Raw genomic sequence first — 13714 nt, 5'->3', positions numbered from 1 at the left:
GCGCCCGGGGGCCGGCCTGCAGGGCAGCACAGAGCCTCTCAGGGTGGTGGGCACCCATTTCCATGATGATCAAAACGCAGACGACAGCCACAGAGGAACAAATGGCACGGACGGCCCCTCCTCGTCTGCTGGGGACTGGCCAGTCCAGCTCAGGAAGGCACACGCGTCCACTGTGGGGGGCTCAGACCAGGGCGCAGTCGCCTCCCCGCACCCCCGAGGCTGCTCTGGGGGCACCGGCAGGACCCACGTGTGGCGGGCCCAGGCCAAGGCAGGACACGCGGCATCCTGAACCAGACGTGCGTCAGCTTGTCAGGGATGCCTGCCTGGCCCTGCGTGCAGACCTCAGACGGAGGGCAGCCCCAAACCAGGCACACATTCCTGGGAGACCCTCAGGAGCCCTGCCCTGCAGTCACCCTGCTCCGAGCGCCCTCCGAGCAGAGAGCCGTGAGGGGTGGGGGGCAGGCGGGTCCAGAGCAGAAACACCCTGCTGGGCTCAGACACCCGGCCTGAGAGAGCTAGAGGGAGGCTGGAAGGGGAGCCCGTTGCTCTGAAGACGAGAAATCAGCAGACACGCCCGCGCCCTACTGCACGGCCAGCTTCGGCCCGCCCAAGAAGGGACGGCGGCCGTCTGAACCTGGACAGACCCACGGCGGAGGCACCAGCTCCCGAGCCTCCAGACACCGCAGTTCCTCTGTCTCCCCCACCCCAGCCCGGCGGGCACACACACATGCGAGCACGGAGGCAGGCACACGCACGCCAGGGCCACCAGGCTGCTCCTCGGGGAACGTGGGGGAAAGCGCTCCAGGGACTGACGTGCTCCCAGCACCAGGCTGACGGCCACAGCACGGTCAGGACGGGCAGGGCTGCGGGCCACCATGCACAGCCCGCGTGGCCCCGGCCTCGCTCCCCGAGAGGGGGGGGAGCCGCAGCTACTCGGCCCCCCGGCCCCTCTGAGCCCCTCCACAGGGGGCTGTAGCCCGACACGCTGGCCCTCGGGGTGGGGGCAGGCACCGACCGAGGGAATCAAACAGGGACACACCGTTCGGAAAGAGGCTTTAGTGAGGGCGCCAAGCTGTCTCTGAGCCCTCCGGGCACTAGTGAGCAGACAGGCCGTCCTGGGGGGGCCTCGGGGGGGCCGGGGCGCCGTGCGGTCCCACGAAGAGGCAGCGCAGCTTGGGCTGCAGGTCGTTCCACACCTTGCTCATCTGCGGGAGGAGAGGGGCGGGCCAGCTGTGGGGGCGGCCGGGGACACGCAGCACAGGCACCCGTGTCCGAGGCCCCAGAGCGGCCGGAGGGTGGGCAGTGGGCTTCCCAGCCCTGCCTGCAGTGCCCCACAGGGGCCGCGGGGGCTGCTTCCTCCGCCCCTGCGCATGAACAGACGCGTACAGGACGCCCCGCAGGCACGCTAAGAAACTTTAGCACCGGGACGCTGCCTCTAACAGCTCTGCAGTGAGGCTGAAACCAAAGGAACGCAGAAACAGAGCAAGAGCCGGGCGGCCGCGCCGTGGCTCCCAGGCCCTGCGGTGGCCTGCAGGGGTAGGGCCGTGGGCGTGGGCAGGAGGGGAGCCGTGCAGCGAGGGGGCTCTGAGACGGGCACTGGGGAGAGCGGCTCAGGGGCTGCCGAGAGCAGGGCGAGGGGTCTCTGAGACGGGCACTGGGGAGAGCGGCTCAGGGGCTGCCGAGAGCAGGGCGAGGGGGCTCTGAGACGGGCACTGGGGAGAGCGGCTCAGGGGCTGCCGAGAACAGGGCGAGGGGGCTCTGAGACGGGCACTGGGGAGAGCGGCTCAGGGGCTGCCGAGAACAGGGCGAGGGGGCTCTGAGACGGGCACTGCGGCAGAGCGGCTCAGGGGCTGCCCTGCTCTCAGGGCACGTGGCACGTGCCATGAGTCCAGTCCCCAAGTTTGCAGACGGGGGACCGAGTCACCCCCGGAGGAGAAACGCAGAGCCACGTCAGGCGACATGCCCGCCTTCTGCCTGACACCCGGCGGTCCCCCAGCCGCCCAGACCCGCCTGTGAGGTCTAACCACCGTGCAGCTCTGCCCCCGCCCAAGCGCCCTGCTGCTGCCTCAGCCGCACATGCAGTTCCCAAACTGTGCCTGAGGGTGCCCTGGGCACCTCAGCGAACTCCAGGGAGTTCTATGGGAACTATGGGAAACGGGCAAAGGAAGCTCCGCGCTGGTCACAGAACACGGGGACCACTGCTGTGAGCCTGTCTGGAGCCAAGAGCTGACAACCGGGACGGGTGGGAAGGGACTTCGGCCTCCGACCACTGTGAGCACCGCGGTGCTGAGAAAGCCAAGAACCCGCTTCAGACCGCGCAGCCAGGCTGCCTCAGGCTGCAGGGTCCCCTCGTGGCACGGCGCCGCCCACCCCCCAACCCCCCACCCCGGCCCAGCAGACCCTCCACAGGAAGCTGGCGGAGCCCATCCCACCCCTCAGAGCGACACTCCACCTCTGCTCTCATCCCAGCTTCTGTGCCCTCCGCCTCTGACCTTCCCTGGAGCTCCTCCTGAGGCCAGGGACCCCTTCCCCTGCGCCCCGCGTGCCCAGCCCTGCGCCCCGTCCCTGCAACTTCGAGGACAGCCTCACGGGTCTCCCCGGCTACCAGGAGACCGGAGAGCCTGGCAAGAGCGGTGTCAAGTCCCGGTGCCCTGCCCGCCCGCCCGCCCAGGTCACTCGTCAAGGTCAGCTGGGCTGCCGCTTCAGGAAGGCGGGCGCCCACCGGCCCGGACGGGCGGCTGTGGGGGACCCACCTCCTTGTGCCCTTGGATCTGGGAGTTGACGAAGGCCCCGAGGATGTGGGAGGTGAGCGGCAGGTACACGTGCACCAGCTGCGTCTCCTGGTGCAGGCAGTACAGCGAGAAGTGACTGCGGAGCTCCATGGTCTGGATCACGTTCTCCTGCTGCAGAGCAGAGAGCCGCCTGGCGCCTGGCCCGGCACGCCCGGGAGAGGGCCCCCATCCTGGCCGGCCCGAGCCCTGCCTCCGGGTCACAGCGCCCCTGTCACTGGTGCACGGGCGCCAGGGTCCGGCAGCTCACGGAGCCCCCACGGGACGGCGGGGAGGATGGCAGGCCCGGCCGGCAGGGTGCAGCGGCCCCCGCCAGCCCACCCCCACGCCTTGGGGACGCACCTGCACGATACGGGACTCCAGCTGCTCCATGGACTCGGGCTCGCGGCTCTGCACGGCGGCGCTCACCATCTGCCGCTTCATCAGGCTGTACTTGTGCAGCGCCCGCTGGTGCTTGTGCAGCACACCCTTCTCGTGCCGCTCGCACAGGTCCTGGGGGCGGGGGGCGGGCAGGGCTCCAGCGGGGGCCTCTCCTCTTGGACAGCCAACCCGCACCCCGCTCTGCACGCTCGGTGGTTGCGGGAGGAACGGCTGGAGCGGCGAGGGGCTCACGGTGCAAATCAGCACCACCAGGGCCCCGCGGGGACACGTGAGTGCCTGGCCAGCTCCGGACCACACACCGTGAACTGACCTTCCCCAGAGAGCCGGCGTGCCTCCAGCAGCAAGACCAGACAGGCTCCAGAAGGAAGACGCCCCGGCATCTCCCCGGGGCCCCAGGATAACCTAGTCAGAGGCCTTGTGGGCACAGGAGCCGCAGAATCACAGGCTGCAGCTGCAGAGGCCACTCAGCGGCCACCCCAGGATTCCCTTCTAGAACCTTCCCCACCAGGGCCGGGGCAGCTCCCTGAGCTCAGCACCAAGGCTTCACAGGGAGTTACCCTGCCACCGAAGGTCAGCAAGCCGCCCCAGCCCCGAGCTGAGATCTGACTTCCTGCAACCTCCACCGGCTAAAAGAGCTGGCATCCCTCTGCGCTGCGGCAGACCCTCGCGTGTTTACGGAGACGACAGTCACACTCACACACATAGGGTTAGCCTGCCGGGGCCACACCCTCCAGGGAGCCTGCAGGAGGCCCGTCCACCCTCCACAGCCCTGGCCTCAGGCTCTTGTCCCATCCCCCCCAGCCACGCCCCTGAAAGGTCACAGCATGTTTTCAAGGCTCTGTGCCCGAGCAAGCAGCCGCGAGACTCACTTTGTAGGACTGCAACAAGTCCAGGAAGAGGTTCAGCTTCTCCACCACGTCGTTCTCCTCCTGTTTGCCCTGGAAAACACGGGTCAGGTGGGCCAACACTGCCCGAGCACACAGCTTGGCCACACGGGCACCCCGCGCTCCTGACCGGCAGGGGCACGGGAGAAGGGAGGCTCCTCCCGGGTGTGTGGCGGAGGTGGCTCCTACACACAGCATTCACTGCCAAGTCCCGGCTCTGGTCCCGATGCTTTGCAAGACCCTAAACCACCAGCACACGTGCCTTTAAAAAAAGCTGTCGCTGCGGAAGAAATCTCACCTTGAGTCTCACCTGTCTGGCTGGGACACAGTTATCAGGTCTCCCAGCTGGTCTGGGGAGAATAAAACCGGGACATATGAAAACGGAATCGAGAACGAGCCCTCCAAGGTCTCCACTTGCACAGCAAGCGGGAAATGGAACCCTGGCCCAGAAGGTGACAGTCCTGACAGGCCACCTGTCCACTTGGGTTCGGTTAAAGCTACGTTAATTTTACCCCAACACAGAAACCACCGAAGGCACTGAGGAGCGCTCAGGATGCCTGCAGACGTGACGGCATGTGAGAGGGATCCGAGAGCCTCAGAGGCAAACTACAAACCTCGCCCCACCGGAGGCCACACGCCCCGCCCCTCAGGGCAGAAGCCGCATCCACTTCTGGATCAGAGACCCCGGCAACGTCGGGGTCAGTGCTCCCACCTGCTCCGTGTGCCCCCCGGTAACCTGTCCAAGAGGGGCTGTGGGCCAAGGCCTGGGCCCCAGCTTCGTTCATACTGACTGACCTCTCAGTAGAGGGTAGAAGCTGGTCCAGCCCTCTCATTTCTTATCGTGGAGAGAAAGACCTGGGGACCAGTGCTGGGTGAGGTCCCTGCTGAGACTCGGGCCGGCGCAGAGCAGGCTGCGGGAGCGTGCCCCGTCTACACCCAGCCAGCCCTCTGACGCCACGTTCTCGGTTCCCCCTCACACCCAGAGATGGGCCAGCCCAGCGCCAACTCCAGGAGACGCGGACATCGCCCAGCACTCAGCTTCTGAAGGGAACCCATGGGCAGGGCGACCGCGGAGAAAGAAAACCCAGGACTTTCCACACCAGGAACACAGTTAGATTCCGGCTCCAACACTCAGAGCCGTGCGGGCTGCTGAGCGCCCACCTGGAGCTGGAAAAGCCCCGGATCTGCCCGTCGCTGACTCACTACTAGGGAGCTTCGGGCTGCTGCCGGGCAGCAAGGCCTCCACACGGACAGCGTTTCAGTGCATTTAAACCACCCACCAGCGGCCTAAAGCCCATTTTCCCAAGAGCCAGGAAGCACACTCTCATCCCGAAACTCATGTAACAGTTTTACAGCCTAAGAGCACCCAGATGCACCTCTCTTTTCCCTCTGACTGCAAATGAATCCCCAGCGACACGATTCTCTGCGGAGTTCTGTTATGCAAGAAACACTGCCCGCAGGACAGAAGCGCTTCCTGAAGTTAACTGGCGTCCAGGGTGAGACCTGGGTAGGGCCTCTGGGGTGCTGGGAGCCCGGTTCTCTGATGAGTTACCAAGTGGCCGAATGCCACCTGCCAGGACAGCAACACAGGAGCTGCCTGTGCACTCTGGGCGCCCTGGCAAGTGCAAGGTTACAGCTTCAAGGTCAGGGCAGCCCCTCACAGTCTCGGCAAAGCCAGCTCTCCGGGGCCAGGACCCAGTGTGTCCCCAGAACAGCAGCCCTCAAGGGCGTGAACCTCTCTCAGGAGCCACCCGGAACAGATGGGGACATGCAGAGCCACCCGGACAGCCACGGTGCCCTCACACGGGACTCAGAGCCCTGATGTCCCCCTCAGGAGGAGACACCCCGTGCACCACGGCACAGGATGTCCCTGGGGACAGGCGCCTCGGGGGGCACATCCACTCACCTGCTGTGCGGCCTTGTCAGCCAGCAGCGCGAACTCCACGGACAGGCCTTTCAGCGCCTGTTTGAGGGACCCCCATGTGCTACTGTTCAGCGAGGCCCAGGAGGGGAGTGGGGTCGTGTCAGACCCTAGAGCACTGAGGGAAGAGGAAACCCTCAGGGGAAGAGACACACAGGCCCGGAAGCCGGGCAAGCAGCCAACCCGACACCCCACTTCCCAACACCATGCCCCCACCGGGGCGCCCTGCGCATCTCCTAACCAAGACCCCCACTGCTCAAAGAGCAGGCGCCCAGGGCATCTGTAAAAAAGGTGGGACCTCTGCCCAGTGGGATCTGAACCACATAGGTGAGACCCAGGCTGGAGGTTCACGGGTTCTGGGGAGAGGCACGGGGGCAGCACTGGCTGGAGGCCAGGCCACTCCTCCAGGGCAGTGGGAGCATGACCAGCCCCCGGCGGCCTCTCCCAGACCAGACGAACCTCTTCTCAGGTCTGATCCGGACAACGGAGTGGGGCAGAGGAGAGGGAGCCTACGCTCAGGACCCGACACTCTGCCCACACTCTCCAGCCTTTTCCTTTCTTCTGAGTATGATGCCCTGTCTCCGCAGCCCTTTCCTTCCTTCTTTGGGGTGCACGGGTCAGAATGAGGGTCATCACAGTAAACGGGCTTGCTCCTCCAAGCCTGCCACCTAAGTCTAAGGCCCCTCCCCACAAAAGCAACCCCGCGGAGCCAACCAGGGTCACCTGCCTCAGCTCCTTCCCGAATATGAGAAGGTCTGCGGCGTTGTCGATGGCCCGTGACACCATCCGCTCGGCCCGATCACGGAGCTTGTGAAAGCTGTTGTAGATGTTTCGAATGAGCTCGCGGCTCATGGCGAACTGGGTCTGGATGTCGGCCGGGAGGAAGTCCTGACGGGGCGGGAGGCAGGGACGGTCGTCACCAGACGGGACAGCCATCCAGGAGATGACTGACAGGAGAAGCAGCAGCTCCGTCCACCGAGCAGGCGACCAAGCCTAGACCCCAGACCCAGGTGACCTAGCAGCCAGCCCAGGAACCTACCTGGACCTCCCCTCCTGTCCACAGAACAGTCCTCAAGCCCGACATGAGTGCGCTTCCTGACTACGCACCAGGCATGCCTCTGGGTTTCCTCATTTGTTCCCCAAGACTGATTTCTCACCCACTTTAATATTAACTACCCATTAACACTAACTAACATTAACTACACAGCACTTGGAAAACAAAGAGTTCAGGGAATAACGTCTGCAAAAGTAGCTTAAGAAACAATCACCGAAAAAGCTACCAAATAGCTACTTTCATCCTTTTGAGAAAAGGATCAGATGAACTAAACTTGAAAATAAACCAGTGCAGCCATCAGTTGCCTTATTTCCAAAGAGCAGACGACCAAGTGCACGCCCACCTGAGCCACGGAATGCCTGGGGACATGCCGTGAGTGCCCGCAGCCGGGCGCTGCGGCCAGAGGGGGCCGAGTCACACACAGGCTCAGCTGCCAAGACACCGGGACCTTGGCCAGCAGCAGCCTCCATTTCCTCGTCTGTAAAATGGGCCTGGCACCCGCTGTGCTTCAGATCAACTGGAACAAGCGTTAAGTGAGGAAAACACGCGACACATCCCAGAACAGTCTGGCGCTCAGAGAAAAACCAACTGTGAGCCCTGCTGCTGCGCTGGGGGAAGAGCATCAGAATCAGGTGAGTACCTTGGCCCGAGCCGCCAGCCTGCAGTTCATGAACTCGTCTCCCAGACACTGAGCAGATTCCTTCAACTTGTTCTGCACGTCCTGCAAGTGGGGAGAGAGAAACCCTTGACCCTCAGCCGGCCGCAGAGAGGTGGGCAGGAGACCATCCGAGTCACTGGAAGACAGAGCACAGCGTCTGCCCCAGTGCTCTCCTTCAGCGAAGCGGCACACGGCGCCAAGGAGGTCCGGGGGACACCCTGTCTGTGGAGGGGCGAGGGGTCCCCTGACCTCCCCGGCTCCCCTGAGCCACATGGCTCCCACCTCCCAGCACTTTCCTCGTCTGCAATCAAGATACCTGTTCCACAGAAGCCGGTCCAGCCCCAGGGTTCAAAAGACCCACCCTCCCCACTCAGGGGCAGGAGATCACAGCAAGCATGCCCTGAACGTCTGGAACGGGTCCCACAAAAGGGGCCGACGGACAAGCACCCCAGAGGGGAGGCCGCAGGATCTCTAGGGTCAATGGCCCCTCTGGCCTCTGGGGAGTGTGTGCTAAGACAGGAGGTCAGGCGCGTGGGGAATCCACCTCCACGGCTCTGGGCCTGCGGCCGTGCCGTCCACTCCAGCGCAGGAAGTCCCCCCGGGGCCCCCTCCACCCATGCCCATGAGGAGAGGGTCCACAGGGAACCCCCAGTGCCAGAGAAGGACTTGGGCCTGGCACGCGGGGCCGCCAAGGCAGCGCCTCCTCCACTGGGAGCGGGGCTGTGGCCCGGCTTCCTGCTGGACCGGATCGGCCAATGGCAGCTTGAGGGGGACGCGGCCGCCCTGACACCTCCCCAGAGTCACGGGCTCGCAGAGCCCACGCCACCCGGGACACATGTCCAGCCGAAGCTCTGCGGACAGCACAGAGTCCACCCTGGCCTTTCCTAAGTGCGCACACATCCACACTGGAGGCCGCTGGCCCGCCGGCCAACCCCCAGCCGCGGAGCCCCCTCCCGCGGAGCAGCTTCAAACCTCCCGGGCCTGCCGAGAAGCCACAGCTCCACCCCGGCCCGCCCACAGGCGCGACCCGACACCTCCCACGCGACCCGGGGAGACAGCCCTGCTCGTGGCTGTCCCGTGGAAACAGAACGCATCGGGGCCAAACCAGGGGAGTAAGCAGACAGAACGAAATGAAACCACATAATAACGAGAGCCAGGGCACTCCAGGTTCCCCCCAGGTCCCCCGGGGTACTCACGGGGCCGCTGAAGGACAGGAACAGCTTGAGGATCGTGTCCTCAGAGAAGGGCGGGTGCCGGGCCACCAAGTTGATGAAGCGCTTCAGCGCCCGCCTCCGGGCCTCGATGAACTCCCTGTCGGCTGGCGGAAGGACACTGGTGACCGTGGGCCCGGGCACAGCCCCCTAGGCTGGCGCTCAGGGCCCAGCGCCTCCCACATAGACGGCCCCCCAGCCTCACTTCCAGCCGGGGGCACCGGCCACAGACCACGGGCTGTGGGAGAAGGCGGGCACCCCCGACCCCACGCCCTGCCCCCAGGCACACACTTGGGCCAGGTTAGCTGTGAGGAGAACCAGAGCCCAGCGGCCTCAGCCAGCAGCGTCTGACCCCTCACCTCAGGGCTTGCAGACGCCACTGCGACCCCTTTCCGCTGTTTCTATGAGAGAGCGGGTTCTGCTAAACTCACACTCATTCAACCTGATTCTTCCGTCCACATCACTTCCTGCTCTCTCACAAGCACAAACTCCCCCACTAGCGTTGAGCGTTTTCACTTTGAGGGAGGGAAAAAAGTGAAAGCGTGCAATGACGCACTGAGGGTGTTTCAATCCGACCACAAATGGAAACGATGTCTTTTTTTTTAAGTTATAATATTTTGAGAAAGATCTTTGCTTTACACAGCAGTATAAATTATATATTACATACTGTGTGCACGCATGCTCAGTCACGTCTGACTCTCTGTGACCCCATGAACTGTAGCCCACCAGGCTCCTCTGTCCATGCAACTTTCCAGGCAAGAATACTGGAGTAGGTTGCCATTTCCTCCTCCATGAAAACCATATTTTAAGTATCACTTGGGGGAACTCGCTGGCGATCCAGTGGTTAAGACCCCGAGTTTCCACTTCAGGGGCACCGGTTCGATCCCTGGTCAGAGAGCTAAGATCCCACATGCCATGCGGCATGGCCGAACAAAGGATTCAAATTCTAAATCACTGGAGGAAACCTGGGTCAGGATGGCCCTGCGAAGGCCACACGGTCACAAAGGCTTGGCACAGGGCCCAGCCTTCAAGGTCCCCGCACGCCCCGCGACCCCCGGGCCCCCGCACACCCAGCAGTTACCTCCCAGCATCCTCTTGGGCGGCAGGGCAGGCACCATGCGGTACGGGAACTTGTGCAGCAGCGTCTCGTGGAAGACCACGAAGTCGTTGTAGCGGCGGTACACGCAGGACTTGAAGCGCTGCGGGAAGAGGGCGCAGAGCTCAGAGTTTTCGTCAGACACCTCCACCTTCACCACTTCCCCTGACCTGCTCTTCCCGCCACTAAACAGGACACAGGGAAACAGCATGATAAAATTCCCTACGTTCTCTCATCAGGCCTTTTCCTAAGGGGGGATCCCACACGTCCTTGATGGACGGAGATAGAACCTTTAAACGCTGAACAGCTCTAACTGTGCACTTAATTAACCTATTGCTCTGGATCTTCTGTCAGATGCAAGCCTCTTTACAGGAGTTTTCAAGCCCACGGCAGCATCTCCCACGCGTGGGTGTCACGTGAGGACGGTGTTCAAGGCCTGGCTTCAGCACGCGCTCTCCCGCAGCACTGACACAAGCAGCCTCCTGAAGGAGACCGACTGCTGAAAGCAGCTCGAACCCTGAGTACAAGACCGAGACACGGGGGCTTGCGGCTCAGACGAAACCGCCAGCAGAGTCCACCAGGAGCCCGCCCGGGAAAATCCTGCCGGCCCCACAGGACAAGCACCCCGACCAGAGTAACCCTGTGGGGCCAAACGCAAGCGCTCACACGAGACCCAGGCACCCAACACGTCCCTGTAATCACGGATTACCATCACCGAGAGTGGAGGAAGTCGGAGACGGTGACAGGCTGTGTGAGGCCAACAAGAGGACGCTCGGGAGAAGACAAAGCTGTGGAGCCAGAGAGAGACCAGTGGTGCCCGGGGTCGGGGCGGGGGGCGGGTGGAGCGTGGAGGGACGACATGGGGGGCTTTCGGGGCAGAGAAGCAACAGCAGCGGACCACACCCTGAGGACACACGTCGGCGAGAGTGACTCTCGGGGGGCCCGGGGACGCGGCGACAAGGACGCGTCCACGCAGGCTCACCAGCTGTAACAACGCTCCATCTGCCGGGGGTGCTGACTGGGGGTGGGGAACACGGGCAATCTGTTCCCTGCCCCCTCAGTCCTGCTGTGAACCTAAAAACACATTTAACTTTTGGAACCCTTAACAGAAGGGGAAAAGTGAAGCGGTGATGGATTTTATTTTCTTGGGCTCCAAAATCACTGCAGATGGTGACTGCAGCCATGAAATTAAAGACACTTGCTCCTTGGAAAACTATGACCAACGTAGACAGCATATTAAAAAGCAAAGACATCACTTTACCAACAAAAGTCAGTATAGTCAAAGCTACGGTTCTTCCAGCAGTCATGTATGATGTGAGAGCTGGACCACAATGAAGGCTGAACGCTGAAGAACTGATGTTTTTTTAACTGTGTTGCTGGAGAAGACTTTGAGAGTCCCCTTGAACTGCAAGGAGATCAAATCCATCAATCCTAAAAGAAATCAACCCTGAATATTCATCGGAAGAACTGATGCTGAAGCTGAAGCTCCGATACTTGGCTCACCTGATGAGAAGAGCCAACTGACTAGAAAAGACCTTGATGCTGGGAAAGACTGAAGGTGGGAGGAGAAGGGGGCAACAGAGGATGAGATGGCTGCATGGCATCACCGACTCAATGGACGTGAGTCTGAGTGACCTCCAGGAGGCAGTGAAGGGCAAGGAAGCCTGGCGTGCCACAGTCCACGGGGTCGCAAAGAGCTGGACACAACTTACTGACCGAGAATGACAGCCCATAGGCTGTAAGATACACAGCACAGCCACGCGCCTGCGAGCCCGCCTCCGCTGGGCCCCGTCCCGCCTCTGCACTGACTCTGACTCCAGCAAGTGTGCAAGCAGCGGGCACAGCCTGGCGAGTCCCCCCCCCTCCTGCCCCGAGGTCCCAACCTTAGCAGGCTCATGTCTTTGCCCACATTTCAGGAGGTAACCGGGACAGACTGGCCTCCTGCTGAAAACGCTCACTACGAGGCCATCGACTGACTTAAGGGACGGGTCGTTTAACAAGGCCGAAGACAAGGCCGCTGTCCTAGTAGGGCGGCATGTCACACACGCAGGAGCCCGGCCCACGGCTGACGCGGCCCCAGGGGAGGCACCGAGGCCTCCACCCCCACTGCAGCCGCAGATGCCAGGGGGCGGTGGTGCCCGCCAGCAACGCTGCCCTCTAAACAAGGGAGGGCCTCCTTCCCTCACTGACCTCAGCCGCCTCCCTCAGCAGCGAGCGGCGCTGACCAGTGTCAGAGCAAAGTTTAGTTCCAGGCTCCCCTCGTTGTGGCTTCAAAACACAGTGAGGCAAAAATGCTGCGATCCTTAACTTCCACGGAACAGCCGTCCGCCACGGGGAACTTGCTCCCACACTCACACGTGCCTTTCTGCCTGGACGACGATCGTGACGCTCCCTCGGCCTGAGCCCTCCAGGGCTGCGACCCGAGTCTGTAACCCGGCTGGCTCTCAGTGCTGAGGGGGCCACTCTGACCCTACGAGATCTCCCCTGCTCCCCCCACCACACACACACACACACAAACACACACACACACACACCTGCTCTTAGTTCACCAATGACTTAATCCCCAGGATAAAGAATAAAAGCTCCTATCAAAACACGTCTAACTGAACTGAGGACAGGCAAAAGATGAAAGACCAACGCTGCTTGCGCCAGTGGGCAGCCCGCGCACGGCCATGGGGCCAGGTGCCTGGCACCCGACTCGCTCTGACCTTGGGGCGCCACTGACGGGGACGCAGCACCCTCTAGGGATGAGCCCCTCACTCCAGTCCCGCCCGCGCACTTGATCTGCGGCGCGGGGTCCACAGTCTTCTCCCCAGGGACTGCCCAGCACCGCAGGACTGCCCAGGGCCAGCTCATCTGGGCTCCAGAGACAGCTAAGCGTCCTGAGAGGCAGGATCCCAGGGCCCGGGGATGGTGAGGGCGGGCGGGCGCCTGGGGCGGGGGAGCAGCAAGCCAGAGCAGGACGCAGGGGCACGCGCAGGGGGTCCTCCCTGCACTTCCCCCCGCTCCCTCCCCCAGGCCCGCAGGTACCTGGCTGGACACCTCATACTCCACGTGCTTCAGGAACAGGCCTTTCTTCTCGGGGACGAGCTCCACCTGCACGGCATCCCTGGCCAGCAGCTCCTGCAGAGTCAGCGACAGCAGCAGCGGGTTCCCCGGCGGCACCTGCATCTGACCGGCGTCCGGGGCCCTGGGCTCGCTGACCGGGGGCACTGGCGAGTCTACAGAGAGAAGGTGAGCAGCTCAGCCCGGAGGCCACCCGCCACCCCCACCTGCTGGCTCAGCACGTGGACTCCAGCCACGTCACCCGGCCAAGCCCAGTCCCGGCCCAGGTCAGGCTCATTCGTCCGGGCCGGGCGTCCACTCGGGGCCGGTCCTCCCCTCATAAAGCTGCAGGCCGTGACTCAGCACGTACACCCCCACATCCAGGACAGGGCGGGTCTAGTTTCCACCTGGGCAGAGGAAAAGGCATGCTTCCAAGTTACACGCAAAAAAGATTTTTCCTTTCCTCCGGGGTCAAGTAAAGGGTTAAAAGAAAAGAAACAGGCCTACTTCTCCATGAGCGGGCACGTCCACAGTCAGTGCACGCTGCCTTCTTGCCAGCCCAGTCACCCTGATGTGTAAAAACCGGCACGGCTGCTTGAGCCAGGTGCCTGTTGAGTTGGGCTCCCGCTCATACAAACCGAAGCGCTGAGCCCTAACACTCCGCCTTCCTTAGAC

At 62.9% G+C, this 13714-nt stretch overlaps 1 protein-coding gene across 7 annotated transcripts in view; it reads right to left on the bottom strand.

Annotated features, from left to right (window-relative positions):
* Window positions 1-1041: 1041 nt before the first annotated feature.
* The window catches only part of SNX8 (sorting nexin 8), a 38878-nt gene continuing 26205 nt past the window's right edge, over window positions 1042-13714 (bottom strand). For 6 of the 7 annotated variants that reach the window (XM_059881421.1, XM_024985024.2, XM_059881422.1 and 3 more), the window contains 10 exons: window positions 13025-13215; window positions 9980-10097; window positions 8884-9005; window positions 7670-7750; window positions 6703-6863; window positions 5961-6093; window positions 4040-4108; window positions 3132-3281; window positions 2754-2903; window positions 1042-1205 (listed from right to left, as the gene is read on the bottom strand). In XM_059881421.1, coding sequence (XP_059737404.1) covers window positions 1095-1205; window positions 2754-2903; window positions 3132-3281; window positions 4040-4108; window positions 5961-6093; window positions 6703-6863; window positions 7670-7750; window positions 8884-9005; window positions 9980-10097; window positions 13025-13165 — 1236 coding nt within the window. In that variant the 5' untranslated portion in view covers window positions 13166-13215 and the 3' untranslated portion in view covers window positions 1042-1094. The remainder of the gene's footprint in view (window positions 1206-2753; window positions 2904-3131; window positions 3282-4039; window positions 4109-5960; window positions 6094-6702; window positions 6864-7669; window positions 7751-8883; window positions 9006-9979; window positions 10098-13024; window positions 13216-13714) is intronic. The other variant, NM_001046533.2, reaches the window with a different exon arrangement.

This window comes from Bos taurus, chromosome 25 (genome assembly GCF_002263795.3).
Source record: "Bos taurus isolate L1 Dominette 01449 registration number 42190680 breed Hereford chromosome 25, ARS-UCD2.0, whole genome shotgun sequence".
NCBI lineage: Eukaryota > Metazoa > Chordata > Mammalia > Artiodactyla > Bovidae > Bos > Bos taurus.
Note: the sequence above shows the minus strand (reverse complement) of the source record. Positions and strands in the feature narration are given on the sequence as shown.